We start from the raw sequence: 19,923 nt of genomic DNA, 5'->3' as shown, positions 1-19,923 counted from the left end.
CTTACATTGTGAGCTTGCGATGCATGACATCAGTCCAGCAGTCTGGCTTCTTCTTTTTCCTGCGCATGACTGGAAGCTGGCATTCTTCCCACCTGATGTTGAGAGAATGCCAGCTTTGAGGCATTCGCAGAAGAAAGAAGCTGGAATGTTGGACATGTCACACAACGCATTGTCAGTTATGTCAATTATCTATTTTATTATTTTACACGAATTATTGTTTAGGTCCAGCGGTGGCTTAGTGCAGCAGAGAGGAACACTCCTTTGTGTACTAAGTGACCGCTGGAGCAATTGTATCTGTCAGTGGCCCTTTTAAAAGTGTTGGTCTTACAGAAAATGAACAAAAAAGAGAGGCTCAGACCCATAGGGAACTAAAGCATTTACTACTTAAAGTGGTACATACAAGCAGGCACACCCAGCGTAATAAATAATTGAACTTTATTAAATAGTCTCACTGTACATAAAGTGCACACATTGACTTGTATTTAATTTTAAAGAACAACAAATCTCCGAACTCTTTTTTTTATAACATAATAACGTTTTAATGCTGTTGCTAACCAACGACGAATAGAATACTTCCTACCGTTAACGTCCAAGGGAGACACAAGGGAGGAGGCAGATGCCGCTTCACTAGGGGACGCAGGTGCGTGCTTGCAGACGGCGCGGCTATGCATGGAGTTATGGGAAATGTAGTCCATGCTCCCTGCCGCTCACCACTGCCGCCAATGCTCATCAGGCCATCAAAGAACTACCAATATCAGCGTGCACCGCGGCCTGATGGAGCGCGGTGCACGGGCTGATGGAGCGCGGTGCATGCATCCTTCCCATAGACAGGTAGGAGCAGTGGCGGATTAAGAAGATCATGGGCCCTGGGCTGTTACCCAAACTTGGGCCCCCCTTCTCCACCACCACCCTGCCGCGCCGTAACTATTGCTAACACTACCTAAACACTAGTACACAAAGTAGGCACATTATGCACAAAGTACACACAGTACGCACATTATGCACAAAGTACGCACATTATGCACAAAGTACGCACATTATGCACAAAGTACACACAGTACACAAAGTAGGCACATTATGCACAAAGTACGCACATTATGCACATTATGCACAAAGTACGCACAGTACACAAAGTACCACATTATGCACAAAGTACACAAAGTAGGCACATTATGCACAAAGTACGCACAGTACACAAAGTACCACATTATGCACAAAGTACGCAAATTATGCACAAAGTACGCACATTATGCACAAAGTACGCACATTATGCACAAAGTACGCACATTATGCACAAAGTACACAAAGTAGGCACATTATGCACAAAGTACGCACATTATGCACAAAGTACACAAAGTACCACATTATGCACAAAGTACACAAAGTAGGCACATTATGCACAAAGTACGCACAGTACACAAAGTACCATATTATGCACAAAGTACGCACATTATGCACAAAGTAAGGACATTATGCACAAAGTACGCACATTATGCACAAAGTACACAAAGTATGCACATTATGCACAAAGTACGCACATTATGCACAAAGTACACAAAGTACGCACATTATGCACAAAGTAGGCACATTATGCACAAAGTACGCACATTATGCACAAAGTACGCACATTATGCACAAAGTATGCACAGTACACAAAGTACCACATTATGCACAAAGTACGCACATTATGCACAAAGTACACACATTATGCACAAAGTACACAAAGTACGCACATTATGCACAAAGTACCCACATTATGCACAAAGTACGCACATTATGCACAAAGTAGGCACATTATACACAAAGTATGCATAGTACACAAAGTACACACGAGTATGCACATTATACACTAAGTAGGCACATTATACACGAGTATGCACATTATACACAAAGTACACCTTGTAAACACATGAATATGGACATTAAACATACATGAATATGGACATTAAACATACATGAATATGGACATTAAACATACATGAATATGGACATTAAACACACATGAATATGGATATTAAACACACATGCACTTACCTTTTATGTCTTCACTGCAGCTCTTCTCCTGCTCACAGCACAGAGCCCGCCGACAGTCTCCCCTCCCCCATGTCCCGACAGCTAGCAGCAGAGATGTTTAGAGCAGGGAAGGGGGGCTGGAGGGGGAGCTTCTAAAGCAGCACAGACCACGGCTGCTAAGTAGAAGCAAAGCTCCCCTCGCCTGACAGGTGCGGTCCTGGCACCGGGGCTCCCTCCGGTGCTAGCGACGCCACTGGGCATGAGGGGGTTCGGGCGGTCATAGGCTCCTTGGGCCCCCTGGCAGTCTTGGGCCCCGGGCGACCGCCCGAAACGCCCTAATGATAATCCACCACTGGGTAGGAGCCCTGTCTGCGAGCCAGATACGGCCATCAAAAGAGCCATATCTGGCTCGCGAGCCATAGGTTCCTAACCCCTGGTCTAAAAGGTAATGCGCAGCAGATGGTGCAGTGTGAGATTTGCAATTTTCTATATATGTATTCCATTTCAATGTCCAATATATTGTGCCCAGCATGCGCCACCGGAGATATACACCCTATGAATTGTAATGTGGGTTCTCCAGGAATACGGCAATACCCTACATGTGGCTGTTATCAGCTGCCTTGGCACACAGCAGGGCCCAGAGGGGAAAGATGAGTGGGATAAACTGTGCGGAGTGCGTCAGGGTAGATCAAAAATCGAAGGGATGTATGATAAATTTTAAAACACGCTTTCATACAGAGCCCTGGTTTTTCGGGACACGTGTCACATTGATATATTGTGTCCTTCCTTATCCCCCTCTTATAGCAGACTTTGCACCTCTTTTGACTTTTTCCCTTCTTGCCAGTTTGGGGAACTTCTCCTGGAAAGTGTTGCCCTGGTACAATGTGTGTAGCCTCGCTTGCAGAAGTACTGGGTGCCCCCCCTTCTTGGTTCCTAAACATTTAGGTTCTTGATAACCACCTCTTGAAATTCCAGGAAAGTTCCCCTCTGGCCTGCACATCGATGTAGCACGTACGCATTGTACAATGCCATCTGTATGATGTGCACGGCCAGCTTCTTATACCACACCGCATGGTGCTGCAGGGCTTCAGGACTTGATCTGACAAGTCCACCCCTCCCAAGTACCTATTATAGTCCAGGATGCAGTCTGGTTTGGGGGTCTCTGTACTGGTGCCTAGTACAGGTACATGGGTACTGGTGTGACATCTCTCGTCTTGTACGTGACACACAATATTTTGCTGCTGGATTGTGCCCTGCTCTCACCCCTTCTGAGTGTTTGCCCAAGCAGAGTCTTAGGGAGGCCTCTCAGATTTCTTCCAGCAGTGCCGCATGCCGCAGTACTTCGTGAAGCGAGGCACCTGAAGAGTGGGACGCTGGTATAAAAATTATCTAGGTAGGTGTGGTGACCGTGGTCCAGCAGTGGGTGCACCAAATCCCACACAATTTTTGCATTAACTCCCAGTAAGGGGGGGCATTCTGGGGGCTGAATACTGGTGTCCTTCCATTCATATATCCTAAATTTGTAGGTATACCCTGATGCACTCTCACACAGCTCATACATCTTCACGCCATACCTTGCCCTCTTACTCGGCAGGTACTGGCGGAATTGAAGCCTCCTGTTAAAATCTACCAAGGACTCATCAATAGAAATACACTTCTCGGGGGTGAATGCTTGGGCAAACCGGGCACTGAAATGGCCTAATAGGGGTCTCCGTTTATACAAACGGTCAAAACTGGGGTCATCTCGGGGTGGGCGCTGCTCATTATCAGTATAATGTAAGAAGCGAAGTATTGCCTAATTTATTTTTTTTAGGTTCCAGTTCAGTTCTGAAGTTGCTTTGAGGGGCATATATATTAGACACCCCCATCAAACACCCCATTTTAGAAACTAGACGCCTCAAAGTATTCACAACAGCATTTAGAAAGTTTATTAACCCTTTAGATGTTTCACAGGAATTTAGAGCAAAGTAGAGGTGAAATTTACATATTTTATTTTTTTTTGTCAGAAAATCCTTTTTTTTTTTTTCTGTAAAACAAAAGGTTTTACCAGAGAAACGCAACAATACTTATGGCCCAGATTCTGCAGTTTTGAGAAATATCCCACATGTGGCCCTAGTGCGGTAATGGACTGAATGCTGCGATCAAAGCTGACTGCAGCATTCAGGGGAAAATGAGAAGGGGGGATGCCCATGGATCGCGTCACAGGTAATCCCTGTGACGCGATTGAGGGACATACCATATATGGGCAGACAGCCCAGGGTCCATTGAAGGACCCCAGGGCTGTCTTACCATATTTCCTGTTAGGGCATACCTAGGTATGTCCTAACAACTGCCTGTGTACTATCAGTTCACAGGCTAATGTACTGGCATATAGATATATGCCTGTGTACTATGAGTATATAGATATATGCCAGTACTTTAACGTTTAAAAATAAAGTAAAAACAAAGTAATGTTAAATAAAAAAAATACACATACACCTTTTTTGCAATAAACATTAAAATAACTCTCGAAACATAAAATATACACATTCGGTATTGGCGCGTTCGTGATAACCTGCACAACAATTTTTTAACACTTATTGTGGGGCACGAGGTGCGATGATGAATTTAACCTCCATGTGTCTCACATTAATAGTAATTAACCCCATCATGTACCTTACACATTAACCCATTATGACTTAGAAACATGATGGGGTTAATTACTATTAATGTGAGGCACATTCAAAATTCATCACACCTTGCGCCTCACATTAAAAAAACGAAAGAACCTTTTGTTTTTTATTACTGTTGGCAAAGTATGGTTTTGGTATTGAAATCGCAATACTAAACGAAGTATCGGTATCGAAGTCCAAATTTTGGTATCGTGACATCCCTACTTCCCAGTCTATATCCTAAATTGCAGCCCTCACCCTGGGTAAATTGACCTTCTTAAAATTGTGTTTTTGCCCTCCAAGACTGTTTGTTTGTTTTTTGCAGTATATGTAAAATGTAACTATATTGTGATCACAGTTACCGAGGTTTTCCCAAACATTGACATTCCCAACAAGCTCTGCATTATTAGAAATGACCAGATCCAACAGAGCTTCACCTGTAGTCGGGTCTTCCACAAACTGGCCCAATAAAATTTTCCTGCAACAGGTTGAGGAAATGTCTCCCCTTTGCAGTTGAAGCCAAACCATAAGGCCAATTAAAATCTCCCATTATCACTACAGTACCCGTCTGTGCAGCCCGCTCCATCTGTTTATATAGCTGACCTTCCATCTTCGCAGTTATATTGGGGGGGTCTATCGATTACACCAAAAGTAATTTTTTCAGTGTTCACCTCTTTCTAGTTCCACCCAAAAGGTTTCAACCTCCTCACAATCTTCACCCTCTAATGTCTCTTTCACACTCGCCTTCATATCACTTCTCACATACAGACATACACCCTTGCCTTTCCTATTTGTCCTGTCTTTCCGAAAAAGTGGCCTATATATCTACAGGGTTTTACAGTCATGTTAAGAGTCTAGCCATGTTTCAGCAACACCAACTATATCTATATTTTCTTCCAGTACCAAGGCCTCCAGCTCCCCCATTTTGCTTGCTAGACTCCTGGCATTTGTAAACATACACTTTGACTTGGCTTTCGGTTTTTCACTTTCATTATCAGAAATGTGATTATTTGACATTATTTGGGCATTTTTATTTTCATTGCTGTTTTGTAACAAAAGGAACTCCCTATCCTGTTGTCTACTCCTCCACAGTCTCTTTCTCCCCCCACCAATATAATCTGACCCCTCTCTAACCTGACTTTCTACATTGACCTCCCTCCTCAGCCCTAGTTTAAATACTCCGCCACCCCAGCTAGAATTCTCTCCCCCAGCACAGCGGACCCCCTTCCATTTAGGTGCAAATCATCTACGAAATACAATTTGTACCCCAATGAAAAGTTAGCCCAGTGCTCTAGGAACCCAAAACCTTCTCCTCTACACCAAGACTTAAGCCATGCTTTTAACTCCCTGAGCTCCCACTGTCCTTCGTGTGATGCGCATGGCACAGGCAGTATTCCTGAGAATACAACCTTGGAGGTTCTTCCCTTCAGCTTGTAGTCTAGTTCTTTAAAATTATTCTTAAGGCTCCTCCACCTGCCATTTATTCTGTCGTTGGTACCTACATGGACCACGACAGCTGGATCATCACCAGCCCCTCCCATTCATTTATCCACCCGTTCCACCACATGCCGAACCCTGGCACCAGGGAGACCGCAAACCATTCGGTTGAGGCAGTCTTAGCGACAAATTATTCTATCCGTCTTCCTGATTATAGAATCCCCTACAACTACCAATTGTCTTGCCTTACCTGCTTTTCCATCCCGCCGACTACTAGCTGGGCTGTTCTCCCGGCTGTTAGGGAGATCAGTATCCACTAGGGCTTGCATTTCTGAGACCGATACACTCGCATCATCACGCAACTTGTCAATTTTGCTTGGAATATCAGAAACAGGATTGGCCTCCGTTCTCTTTGACCCTTTTCTACTGCCCCTAAGTATATTAACCCAGCTACTTGCCTGATCCTGCTGACCCATGTCTTCACCCTCCAGTACTACCCCACTGCTTGTTCAGTCATCAGCATGCTCCGCTCAAGATTGTCTATGGCCCTCAGTGATGCATTTTGCTCCTCCAAATTTCTAATGTGAGCTTCCAGGCGAACAACATGCTCACATCTGCCACAGAGGTATTCACTCTGGAACTCTGGGTCCAGTCGTGCATACATATGGCAAACTGTGCACTGAAGAAAACCTCCAATCTTGCTGTCCATTATCCCAGTTACAAAAAAACTGTGAATAATTGTTAAAGTAAAAGAAAAGAAGAGTACTTACAGGGGCTTTAACTCAACTTTTTAATTCTGGTTTTATAACTCCACTTGATATATAAATCACTTGTTTAGCAAGCCAAAACAGAGTAGGCTCTACAGAGTACTGAGGGCTAATTTATACCACCTGGGAGCAGTTAATCCCTCCCCCTAGTCAGCTGCACAGCAGGACAGACGCGAAGAAGGAAAAAAGGGTTTTAAATTGTCAGTTTTGCAAACTTCTTTTAGCAAGCACTCAATTCATATATCACACACAATATCCCACACTTTGTCACACAAGAACACAGCAAGTCAATCCGGTATTGTAACTCCACTTGATATACAAACCACTTGTTTAGCAAACCAAATATAATGATATATTGTAATAGTTCAGACTTTTACGGATACGGCGAAACCAATTATGTTTATTTATTTTTTTACTATGCTCTAGGGGGAAAATGGGGAAAAGGTTTTGTTTTTTAAATTGTAATTTTTTTTTACCTTTTAAAAGAAACACCTTTATTTTACACATTTTGACTTTTTTTTTAATTAGCCCCCCTAGGGGACTTCAACCAGCGATCGTCAGATCGCTTGCACTATATACTGCAATACTAATTTATTGCAGTATATCATGATTCTGACAGGCTTCTATTAAGCCCTTCCGGAGGCCGTGCTTAATAGGAGCACAAAGATGGCGGACCTGGGGGCCTTCATTAGGCCCCCAGGCAGCCATAGCAACCATCGCTCCCCCCCCCCCCCCCCCCCGCGCGATTGCGTTGCGGGGGGTGCGATGAGCTGTTAGAGGGGGTGCCCCCCTCTTTCTAATGATTTAAATGCTGTGGTCGCTATTGACCGCAGCATTTAATGAGTTAAACAAGACTCAGCAGTTGACCTATTCTCTAGTAGTAGGCATAACACCAGAGTACCCAGCGGTCGTGAATCTATATTGTAGCAATGTATGACCGCAGCCTCCTGTGATGCCTGGAACGATCAATTCTTGTCGTCGGGATGAGATTGAATGCAGGGGAAAACTGAGAAAAAGCTCATGTAGTCTTTAGGTGATGGCGCCAGGCTAGTAAGAAGAATTGCAGTATGCATAAAATTTCAGATACCTGACGAAGGGGCCGGTACGGTCCTGAAACGCGTAGTCTGCACGAATAAAGAAATACAAGTTTTATACATATTGCCATTGGTCTTATTAGCCTGGTGCCGTCACCTAAAGACCGCATTAACTTTTTCTCTGTTTTCCCCTGCATGATTATGAGGAAGCACCTACCGTATTTTTCAGACCATAAGACGCAGTTTTGAGCCCCATAAAATGTGGCTTCAATTTGACCCACGTCTTATGGAGTGCAGGTACCTTTTTTAAAGACGTTTCTGGCGTTAAGGCAGCAGGGGAGTGCAGGAGGGATTTATTGCATGTTGAAATGCCTTCCAGCGTTCTGTGTGATTCTGTGTCCCGTCGGCTGCCGTGCTTCTGCTATTTGTAGTGTCGGCAGCATGGAGGTTGGGGGAGGGGGTCAGGACAGATCATTTCTGTGCACTGTCCAGTCTTTTGAGAGTGTTTGAAACTCTCTCTCTGCTCCTTCCTTGGCTTCTGGCAGTGTGCTAGCTAGAGGAAGGGGATCGGGTGGGGGAGGTCAGCAGGAATCGCTCTGCAGTAGCTGCTCAGAGTTCATCAGGACAGCACAGTTGGAGGAGCTTGGACTGTACCACACAGAGAGACAGAGATGGGCTCTGCTCTCTGTCAATCAAAATATAATAAAAACAAACACCTTTCTCTGCCCTACAACATTCTTTGATTGGCCGGACTGTCGGCATAATAATAGGGAGCAATCATTACAGAACAACATATTGCTGTTACCTATTATTATCATCAGACAGCAAGTTAGAGAAAAGGAGAACAAGTGTAGTAAGGTACAAATACCCTCTCCCCATAAGTGTCTCATTTGTAGATGTCCCCATAATAGTGTCATCCACAGAGCTTCATAAACAATGCGTCATCCGCAGACGTCCCCATAACAGTGCGTCATCCGCAGACGTCCCCATAACAGTGCATCATCCTCAGACGTCCCCATAACAGTGCGTCATCCTCTGATGTCCCCATAACAGTACGTCATCCACAGATGTCCCCATAACAGTGCGTCATCCACAGAGGTCCCCATAACAGTGCATCATCCACAGATGTCCCCATAACAGTGCATCATCCACAGATGTCCCCATAACAGTGCGTCATCCACAGATGTCCCCATAACAGTGCGTCATCCACAGTAGTCCGAGGTTTCACCTTACTTGTTTGTTTGACAGCCTGCCGTTGACCTAAACATTATTGAAAAATAGTTTGCTTACTCTATTAAATCTTTTAGCATACTATTTGGTCTGAATTTCTTTTTTCAAATTTTTTTTTTTTTAAACTAAAATTAGGGTGCGTCTTATGGTCCGGTGAGTCTTCTAGTCCAAAAAATATGGTATTTTGACCAGTTATTGACTGCCCATAGACTATAAACGTCCTTGTGGTCCACACCTATCTCTGAAAGGAACTTTTAAAACATACAGCAGATATTTCTACTCTCCTACTCCATCAGAGTTAAATATATCACTTATTTTATTACACAATATCGAAGCCCTATATGTTCTGAGAAAACAAGACCAAATAAAAATAGGTTGGCAGAGGAATAGAACAATTTGCTATTAAATTGTCACATGACTAAAACTTTAATGTGGCCACTTCATTTCATTAGGTTCATATTATCAGTACTTGATACCACCCTCTTTCCCCTTAGAGCAGCCTGAATTCTTAGTCGAGTGATATTACAATGTACTGGAAACCTTTATTACATATTCTGATTGATAACCTCACTGGTGACTGTTCATCCATTAGGATATGCAGACCTCATTATCATGTCTGTGAATTCAGCCAGTGATGTGTGCTTTATCTCATGACACATTATCTTGTTAATTGTAGACTGTGCCCAATATTAGACTGTCTGTAACAATATTAAGTTAAGATGTTGTATGTCTTAGTAATATTTAAAGGGCCAAATGTGTTGGCAGAGATCAGGCTCCATTGCCAGACAAGGTTCTGCTTTTCAAAAAAAATTATTTGATCAAGTCAAGCTTTATGTAATAAATTTAAAGTGGGGGACTGAGTGTAGACCAGAATCCTGGACTTTGTCATGGATTTATCCGAAAGTGTTATACAAAGCGTTATAAGGCCGGAATCACACATATAGTTTTTGAGCTGAAGCCAGGAGTGGATTCAAAAGGCATGGCTTAAACTTCTTCCTGCTTTATCCACTTCTGACTTTGGCTCAAAACACTACATGTGTGTTTCCAGCCTAATATGAATGTTATAAATTGATAAACTTTTTTTTATATTGAAACAAAATCACAAAACTAATTTTTAATCCTAACAGGAAATCCCAGTAGGAATGCTGAGGGAAACTTCACATTATTGCTAAATTATAAAGTAGAAGATGAAGATATCATCCAGCACTCTTCAGGAGAAAACCCCACTACCCTCAATGTACATCCAGGACATCGCAGTAAAGACCTATCATATAATTTCATTAAACATGAGGAACCTTCTGACAAATCACAGATTATCACAAGTACAGCTCAGAAAGGGGGTCTTTTTACAAAGAAAATAATTCATACAGGGCATAAGCCATATTCATGTTCATTTTGTGAGAAATGTTTTACTGATAAATCACATCTTGTTAAACATGAGAGTAGTCACACAGGGGAGAAGTCATATTCATGTTCAGAATGTGGGAAATGTTTTGTACAAAAATCAAATCTTGTTACACATGCGAGAATTCACACAGGAGAGAAGCCATATTCATGTTCAGAATGTGGGAAATGTTTTATAGTTCAATCACATCTTGTTAAACATGAGAGAATACACGCAGGGGCGAAGCCATATTCATGTTCAGAATGTGGAAAATGTTTTGTACAAAAATCAAATCTTGTTACACATGCGAGAATTCACACAGGAGAGAAACCATATTCATGTTCAGAATGTGGGAAATGTTTTATAGTTCAATCACATCTTGTTAAACATGAGAGAATACACGCAGGGGAGAAGCCATATTCATGTTCAGAATGTGGAAAATGTTTTACACAAAAATCACATCTTATTAAACATGAGAGAATACACACAGGAGAGAAGCCATATTCATGTTTAGAATGTGGAAAATGTTTTACACAAAAAGCAACTCTTGTTGTCCATGAGAGAAGTCACACAGGAGAGAAGCCATTATCATGTTCAGAATGTGGAAAATGTTTTGCACGAAAATCACATCTTATTAAACATGAGAGAATACACACAGGAGAGAAGCCATATTCATGTTTAGAATGTGGAAAATGTTTTACAGAAAAAGCAACTCTTGTTATCCATGAGAGAAGTCACACAGGAGAGAAGCCATATTCATGTTCAGAATGTGGAAAATGTTTTGCACGAAAATCAAACCTTGTTACTCATGAGAGAATTCACACAGGAGAGAAGCCGTATTCATGTTCAGAATGTGGTAAATGTTTTACTGATAAATCAAATCTTATTGTACATAAGAGAAGTCACAAAGGAGAGAGATTAGATTAGTGTTCAGAATGTGGGAAATGTTTTACTACTAAAGGCAAACTTAGGGCCCATCAGAGAAACCATACAGGGAAGGAACCATTTCGATGTTCTAGATGTGGAAGATGTTTTACCTAGAAATTTAAATTTTTTAATTTGTCAGAGAATTCACATGGAGTAGAAACAATAATCTCTTTTATAATGTGGGAAATGATCAAAAAACTAATTTTAAACACATCAGATTTTCTATGAATATTAAACAGCCAATAAGAGTGTTTGTTCAGTTTTTTGGGTGGTGTTAGCCTGGATCTTCCAACACCCAAACTATATTTACCTGATGTCAACTGTGAAAGGATCGATGAAGGAAAAGTATTGTGGATATAAGGAAGAAAAGAAGAGACTTGTTTACATGCAAAGAAGAAGCTAAATTGTCAACATGAACCTTGCTTCTTAGGCTGGGTTCACACGACCACATTAACGTCCGTAATGGACAGACGTATTTCGGCCGGAAGTCCCGGACCGAACTCCGTGCAGGGAGCCGGGCTCCTAGCATCATAGTTATGTACGATGCTAGGAGTCCCTGCCTCTCTGCAGGACAACTGTCCCGTACTGTAATCATGTTTTCAGTACGGGACAGTAGTTCCACGGAGAGGCAGGGACTCCTAGCATCGTACATAACTATGATGCTAGGAGCCCGGCTCCCTGCACTGAGTTCGGTCCGGGACTTCCGGCCGAAATACGTCCGTCCATTACGGACGTTAATGTGGTCGTGTGAACCCAGCCTTATTACTGCAAGAGAATCCAGGGTGATAGTAAGGGCAATGTAAACTTTTTCTTTTTAACACATATGGACTTTTTTATTTTTGACGGTCATTAAAACAGTATAAAAAAATAAAGGTGAAGGAATCGAAAAAAAAATTAGCTTTATAATTGAATAAAATAAAAATTCACATATCCTTTTTTTTTTCCATAAAAGGAAATGTCATAAGTGTATTTATCACTACCTTAATCCCTTCCCGACACGCGCCGTGTATATATACGGCGCAATCGGGAAGGTCTTCCCGCAAAGCGCAGTACCATTACGTTGTGGTGATAGTGCGGGCTCAGGAGCTGAGCCCGCACCATCACCGCCGGGTGTCAGCTGTATGTTACAGCTGGCACCCTGAGGTATCGGCCAGGACCGGAGCTAGCTTCCGATCCGGCCGATTAACCCCTCAGATGCTGGGTTCAATAGAGATTGCAGCATGTGAGGAGTTTTTAGACACCGGCACCCAAGCAACGTGATCGCTGGGTTGCCGGTGGCTGCAAAGGCGATCGGAGGTCTAATACTAACCTCCCGGTCTGCCAGCAACGGAAGCCTCCTATGCCCCACTCGGCTGCGGGGCCTAAAAGGCTTCCGGTACCAACTTCAAGATGGCTCCGGCTTAGAATATAAGCAGTGGGTATCCGCTGTATGTTACAGTGGACACCCCGCTGTAACAACAGGAACCGGAGCTAGCTCCGATTCCTGCCATTAACCCCTTCGATGCAGCGATCCAATGCGATCGCTGCATAAAAGTGGTTTTTAGCAAATTGGCAGGCTGCCATTCGAGGGCAAGGCTGGCGACTGCTACTATGGCAACAGGAGGCCTAACAATGGCCTCCTGTGTGCCATTTCGGAAACTGATTAGGCCCCGACCGGAGCCTGATCGGCTTGCTGTCAGTGAATAGCTGACAGTTCTAATACATTGCACTACATAGGTAGTGCAATGAATTAGAACATCAATCAAACAGTTGGATCTTCAAGTCCCCTAGTGGGACTAAAGAAAATTGTAAAAAAAATGAAAGTTGTAAAAAATAAAAGTTTCAAATAATAACATAAAACACTATTTCCCTTATCAAGTCATTTATCATTGTAAAAAAAATAATAAAACCATACATAATTGGTATCGCTGCGTCCGTAACGACCTGAACTATAAATATATTATGTTATTTGTCCCTCACAGTGAACGCCGTAAAAAACAACCTAAAAAATAATGCCAGAATTGCTTTTTTTTTTGGTCACTTTGTCTTACAAAAATTTAAATACAAAGTGATCAAAAAGTTGCATGTATCCAAAAATGGTACCTATAAAAACTATTACTCGTTTCACAAAAAACAAGCCCTCAGCCAGCTCTGTCGACGAAAAAATTAAAAAGTTATGGCTCTTACAACTTGGCGACAGAAAAAATACATTATTTTTACAAAAGTAATTTTATTGTGCAAAAAGTTTTAAAACATAAAAAAGTTCTATAAATTAGGTATCGCCGGAATCGTACTGACCCGCAGAATGAAGGTAACGTGTAATTTATAACGCATGGTGAATGCTGTATAAAAAAAACTATGGCAGAATTGCTGGTTTTTTTATTACCTTGCCTCCCAAAAAAAAGGATAACAAGTGATCAAAATGTTGCATGTACACCAAAATTGTACCAATAATAACTACAGCTCGTCCCACAAAAAAAACAGCCCTCCTACCACTAAGTCTATGAAAAAAATTAAGGCTCCCCTAAGTCAGGAAAGAAAAATATACAGTTGTGCCGGCCTGAGGGGAACATTTCTTCTGTTTCAAGAGGCGATTTATCAAGGCACTAAAATTAGGCAACCAGGAAGGGGAGGGCCCAAACATCTGCTGGAAGCGAGGGCACCCGTATTAAACCAGGACAACACTTCCCAGCAAAATTCCTCAAACTGCAAAGGTGCGGAGTGTGAACCAAATGGGAGATAAGTAATCACACCATTTATGAGTGCGACACCGGCCTGTGCAGAAAGGATTGTGTCACAGTCTAATACACATCTATGCATCATTTTATTGTTTACCCCATTATTATACCACCTGACTATGCCCCTGATGTACCTTGCCCGGCTTCCATATGCCCCCACATTATAAACTGAAACATCAGTAAAACTCCAAACAAAACTACTACCAAGCAAAATCCACGCTCCAAAAGCTAAATGGCGCTCCTTCCCTTCTGAGCCCTACAGCGTGACCAAACAGCTGTTTACTTCCACATATATGGCATCGCCCTACCTGGGAGAATCCTTTTAACAATTTTTGGGGTGTGTGGCTCCAGTGGCACAACATATTTCCCACTGAAATGTCACATCTAGGGAAAAATTTTAATTTTTACTTTGCACCATCCGCAGCGCAATCATTTATGGAAAAAGACCTGTGGCATGAAAATGCTCACTACACCCCTTAATAAATGCCTTGAGGGGTGTCGTTTCCAAAATGGGGTCACTGCTCAGCGATTTCTTTTATTATTTCACATCAGAGCCTCTGCAATTGTGAACCAATACTGTGTAAGTTGCCAAATTAGGCCTCAATTTCGCATGGTACTCTCTCACTCCTGAGCCGTGTCGATAGTCCAGGCAAAAGATTAGGGCCACATGTAAGGTGTTTCTAAAACCAGGAAACACAGCATAATAGTTAGCTGTCTTATGGTGGCACAAGCTGGGCACCACATATTAACATATCTATGGAAAAAATACAATTTTCACTCTGCAACGTCGAATGCACACTAATTTCTGCAAAACACCTGTGGGGTTAAAGTGCTCGCTACACCCCTAGGTGAATACCTTGAGGGGTGTAGTTTCCAAAATGGGGTCACTTGTGGGGATTTCAATTGTTTTGTCCCACAGGGCCTTTGCAAATGCGACATAGCGACCAGAAACCAATCCAGCAAAATCTGTACTCCAAAAGCCAAATGGCACTCCTTCCCTTCTGAGCCCTACCGTGCGCCAAAACAGCAGTTTATGACCACATATCGGGTACTTCCGTACTCGGGAGAAATTGCTTTACAAATTTTGTGGTTCTTTTTTTTCCTTTGATTATTGAGAAAATGAAAAATTTTGAGCTAAATCTACGTCTTCTTGAAGAAAAAGGATTTGTTTTATTTTCACTGCCCAATCCTAATAAAATTTATGAAACTCCTGTGGGGTCAAAATGCTCACTACACCCGTAGATGAATTCCTCATGGGGTGTAGTTTCCAAAATGGGGTCACTTGTGGGAGGTTTTTGTCGCTTCGGGGGCTTTGCAAATGTGACATGGCCTCCGCAAACCATTCCTGCTAAATTTGAGCTCCAAAAGCCAAATGGCGCTCTTTCCCTTCTAAGCCCTGCCGTGTGTCCAAACAGCCATTTAGGACTACATGTGGGGTGTTGTTTTAATCAGGAGAAATTGCTTTACAAATGTGGCGGTGCTTTTTCTCCTTTAGTCCTTGTGGAAATGAGAAAACAATTAGCTAAACCTACATTTTCTTTGAAAGAATGTTATTTTAATTTTCACGGCCTACTTTCAATTTATGCAATAAACTTGTGGGGTCAAAATGCTTACTATACCCCTAGATAATTTCTTTGAGGGGTCTAGTTTCCCAAATGGGGTCACTTTTGGGGGGTTTCTACTGTTTTGGCACCGCAAGAGCCCTTTCAAACCTGACATGGTGCCTAGAATATTTTCTAATAAAAAGGAAGCCCCAAGACTCACTAGGTGATCCTTTACTTCTGAGGCCGGTGCTTCAGTCCATAAACACACTAGGGCCACATGCGGGATATTTTTAAATGCAAGAGTTGCATTTCTCTGGTAAAACCTTCTGTGTTACAAAAAAAAATGGATTAAAAATGAATTTCTTCAAAAAAAAAAGGAAATTTGGAAATTTCACCTCTACATTGCTGTAATTCCTGTGAAACGTCGAAAGGGTTAAGAAACTTTCTAAATGCTGTTTTGAATACTTTGAGGGGTGAAGTTTTTAAAATGGGGTGACTTCGGGGTTTCTAATATATAAAGCCCTCAAAGCCGCTTCACAACTAAACTGCCCCCTGTAAAAATAGCCTTTTGAAATTTTCTTGAAAATGTGAGAAATTGCAGCTAATGTTCTAAGCCTTGTAACGTCCTAGAAAAATAAAATAAAACAATATTCAAAAAATTATGCCAACCTAAAGTAGACATATGGGGGATGTTAATTAGCAACAATTTTGAGTGGTATAACTGCCTGTCTCACAAGCAGATACATTTAAATTCAGAAAAATGCAAATGTTTTAATTTTGCTTAATTTTTAAAATGTTGGTGTTTTTCGCAATTAAATACTGAATGGATCGAGCAAATTTTGACAGTAACATAAAGTCCAATATGTCACGAGAATCGCTTGGATAGGTGAAAGCATTCCAAAGTTATTACCACATAAAGTGAAACATGTCAGATTTGAAAAATGAGGCTCTGTCAGGAAGATCAAAAGTGGCCAAAGAGGGAAGGGGTTAAAGGCCTAGAATTAGAATCGGTCGACGGACCCGAAATCACACCCATATGCGGTGACAAATGGCCAAACGATTTTGCTTGTTCCACAGTATTTACTGACTAAATCGTTTTACCATTTGTCACCTATGTGTCACTGGTACGTGGACCCACTGGACCGTACCACCTTGACGGTATGGCAGCTTTTCAACAGGACACAAGTGACAGTCTATAGTTCGTATAGTGTACCTGTGGTAGCTCAAACAGTAGCAAGACATGCTCGGCTGGGACTTGGCAGCAGGCAGGCGCCAGGCGTGGTGTAGCAGGACAGGTGTGGTACACATCCCAGCACGACTTCAGCTCAACACGGCACTTAGCACGGGATACAGGCAGCAGGATCGGGAAACACTGGGAACTGGAAAGCACTTAGGAGACCAATTGCTTAGACATACTAGGGTAATGACAACAAGGCTCAGGCAAGGGAGGAAGGGGCTGGACCCCTCTTATAGTCCAGGGCTCATGGGCTAATTCTGTATTTAATTTCAGGTGTGTGCGCTAGCCCTTATGGGATCAGGCCGGGAGACGTGGAAGTGAGAGCTGGCGTCTCCCGAGGAAGAGATGGGGATTAGCACTCACAGTTCCATGGCTGCGGGCGTCAGGAGGTGAGTGAGCCTGAAGGCCCACGACCATGGGCATGACAGTATCCCCCCTCTTACGCCACCTCCTCTTGGGGCCAGAACGAGATAGAAACTTCAGGAGGGTAGGGGCATTGAGGTTCTCTTCTGGCTCCCAGGACCAAACCCCTTCCAATCCACCAAATAAAAGTTTCTTCCACCCACTCTCTTGGTGACTAGGATCTCCTTAATCTCAAAAGTCTCTGATGAACTGCTGGGAGCCACTGTAGGAGTGGAAGTCTTGGAGTAGCGGTTCAAGATCACCGGCTTCAGCAGGGAGACATGGAAGGAGTTGGGGATCTTGAGGGTAGGAGACAGCTGAAGCTTGTAGGAAACAGGGTTGACCTGCTGCAAAATCTCGAAGGGTCCAAGGAACCTGGGAGCAAATTTGTACGATGGCACCCTCAGCCGGATATTCCTAGAGGACAGCCAGACCTTAGTGCCTGGAAGGAACTGGGGAGGCTTTCGTCTTCTTGTGTCTGCCTTTCTCTTCATGCGGTTGACCGCCAGCAGAATAGAAGATCGAGTCTGCTGCCAGATCTGTAGAAAGTCCCTGAATGCAGAGTCCGCTGTGTAGCTTCCATGGCTGCGGGCCGTTGGGTTTACTCACCTCCCGACGCCCGCAGCCATGGATCCGTGAGCGCTGATCCCCATCTCCTTCCTAGGAGACGCCAGCGCTCACTTCCGCTCTGTTCTGCTGTGTCCCGTAGGGTGCGCGCGCACGCACGTGCCCGGCCTTAAGGGGCCAGCGGACAATGGAATCATCATCATCACCTGCCATGATTTCCTGGTCTATAAGAAGGCCCCAGCCCTCCTGATCCTTGTCTGAGCAATGTTAGTTTATCCCAGTCTTTCTTGCAAATGGTCCCTTAGTGTTTCCCGTTCCAGTTGTTACCCGTGCCCTGTTACCTGTTCCTGTATCCCATACTGTTCTTGTTCCTGTGCCTACCAGTGTTGGAGTCGTGTCTACTGTACCTACTCTCGTTTGCCACCTCCAGTGTCTCCTGCCACGTCCAGTGTCTTCTGCCACATCGGATACTGCCCACCACGTTTGGCGCTACTTGCTGCACCGGCCTCCATCCGTGCTGAAGCCACAGCCACCGTCTGGACTAGTTCAGGTACCCAAGCGTTACTATTGACTTTCATATAGACTCTGACCTGGTCAGCTGCCTCTCCGCTACGGCGGAGCGGCCTAGTGGGTCCACATACCCTGTGACCGTGACAAGCTGCAGGCACCTGGGACGTTGTGGACACAGGAAGAGGTATTCAAGGGTGTTGGCCATAGACAATGAAGAATGGACTCTTAGAGGTGGACTCACCAGTGTGGTTGTTGTAGGAGAACTCAGCCCAAGGAAGCAGCTACACCCAGTCATTCTTTCTGGAGATAAAGTGGACCATTGGACTGGGGATGGTAGGCAGAGGAAAAGTCCAACTTCACACCGAGGAGTACGCAGAGGGCTCTCCAGAACTTTGAGGTGAACTGAACCCCCAGATCCGACACAACATGTAGAGGCAAGCCGTGCAGACGGAAGATGTGTGGGATGAAGAGATTGGTCAGTCGGGAAGCGGACGGTAGGCCGGTCAGTGTAACTAAATGAGCCATCTGGGAGAATCGGTCCACCACCACCCAAACAACATTGCAACCAGCAGAGAGAGGAAGGTCCATGACAAAGTCCATAACAATATGTTGCCAGGGGGCATCGGGCACATGCAGCGGCTGGAGCATGCCCGTCGGTTTGGAGTGGGCAGCTTTATTTGCTGCTCACACCATGCAGGAGGAGACAAAGTCCGTGATGTCTTTGGGCAGCGTGGGCCACCAGAACTGACGAGCAATCAGGTCTCGGGTCTTACGGACACCCGCGTGACCTGCCAATTTGGAACTGTGTACCCAGCAGAGGATTCTTCTGTCAGCCAGACGCACAAAAGTCCTTCCCGGGGGAATGTCTCTAACTTGCAGGGGATTGACAGGGATGATGCAGGATGGATCAATGATACTCTGTGGAGATTCCATAGTGTCCTCTGTCTCAAACGACCTGGACAAGGCATCGGCCCTCACATTCTTGTCGGTAGGGCGGTAGTGGAGCTCAAACTGGAACCGGGCGAAGAACAGCGACCTCCTGGCCTGACGGGAATTCAGCCGCTGGGCCGTCTGAAGATAGGTGAGGTTCTTGTGGTCTATGAATATTAGGATTGGATGAGCAGTGCCCTCTAGTAGGCGTCTCCACTCCTCCAGAGCCAGTTGATGGCCAGTAACTCCCGATCTCCAATCGAGTAGTTGCGCTCTGCAGGAGAAAAAAGCTTGGAGTAATAGGCTGTAGTGAAGGCCTTTAAGCTCCTGAATTCTGCCTCTGGAGTCAACACCTTGGGGTTCATGCCCTGTTTGGTGTGGGTAGAGATGGGAGCTCTCAGTGAGGAGAAGTTGGGGGTGAACAGCCGGTAGAAGTTGGCAAATCTCATGAATCGCTGTATGGTCTTTAAAGAGGCTCTGTCACCAGATTTTGCAAGCCCTATCTCCTATTGCAGCAGATCGGCGCTGCAATGTAGATAAGAGTAACGTTTGTTTTTTTTTTTTAAACGAGCA

The 19,923-nt window shown here is 43.9% G+C and overlaps 1 protein-coding gene across 1 annotated transcript in view; it reads left to right on the top strand.

Moving 5' to 3' along the window:
- Nucleotides 1–11,894, top strand: part of LOC142660898 (uncharacterized) — a 127,478-nt gene extending 115,584 nt beyond the window's left edge. The window contains exon 9 of the mRNA XM_075837989.1: nucleotides 10,260–11,894. Within this exon, the coding sequence (XP_075694104.1) occupies nucleotides 10,260–11,443 (1,184 nt within the window). The 3' untranslated portion in view covers nucleotides 11,444–11,894. The remainder of the gene's footprint in view (nucleotides 1–10,259) is intronic.
- The last annotated feature ends 8,029 nt before the right edge of the window (nucleotides 11,895–19,923 follow it).

The sequence above is a fragment of the Rhinoderma darwinii genome, chromosome 1 (genome assembly GCF_050947455.1).
Source record: "Rhinoderma darwinii isolate aRhiDar2 chromosome 1, aRhiDar2.hap1, whole genome shotgun sequence".
Lineage (NCBI taxonomy): Eukaryota > Metazoa > Chordata > Amphibia > Anura > Rhinodermatidae > Rhinoderma > Rhinoderma darwinii.
Note: the sequence above shows the minus strand (reverse complement) of the source record. Positions and strands in the feature narration are given on the sequence as shown.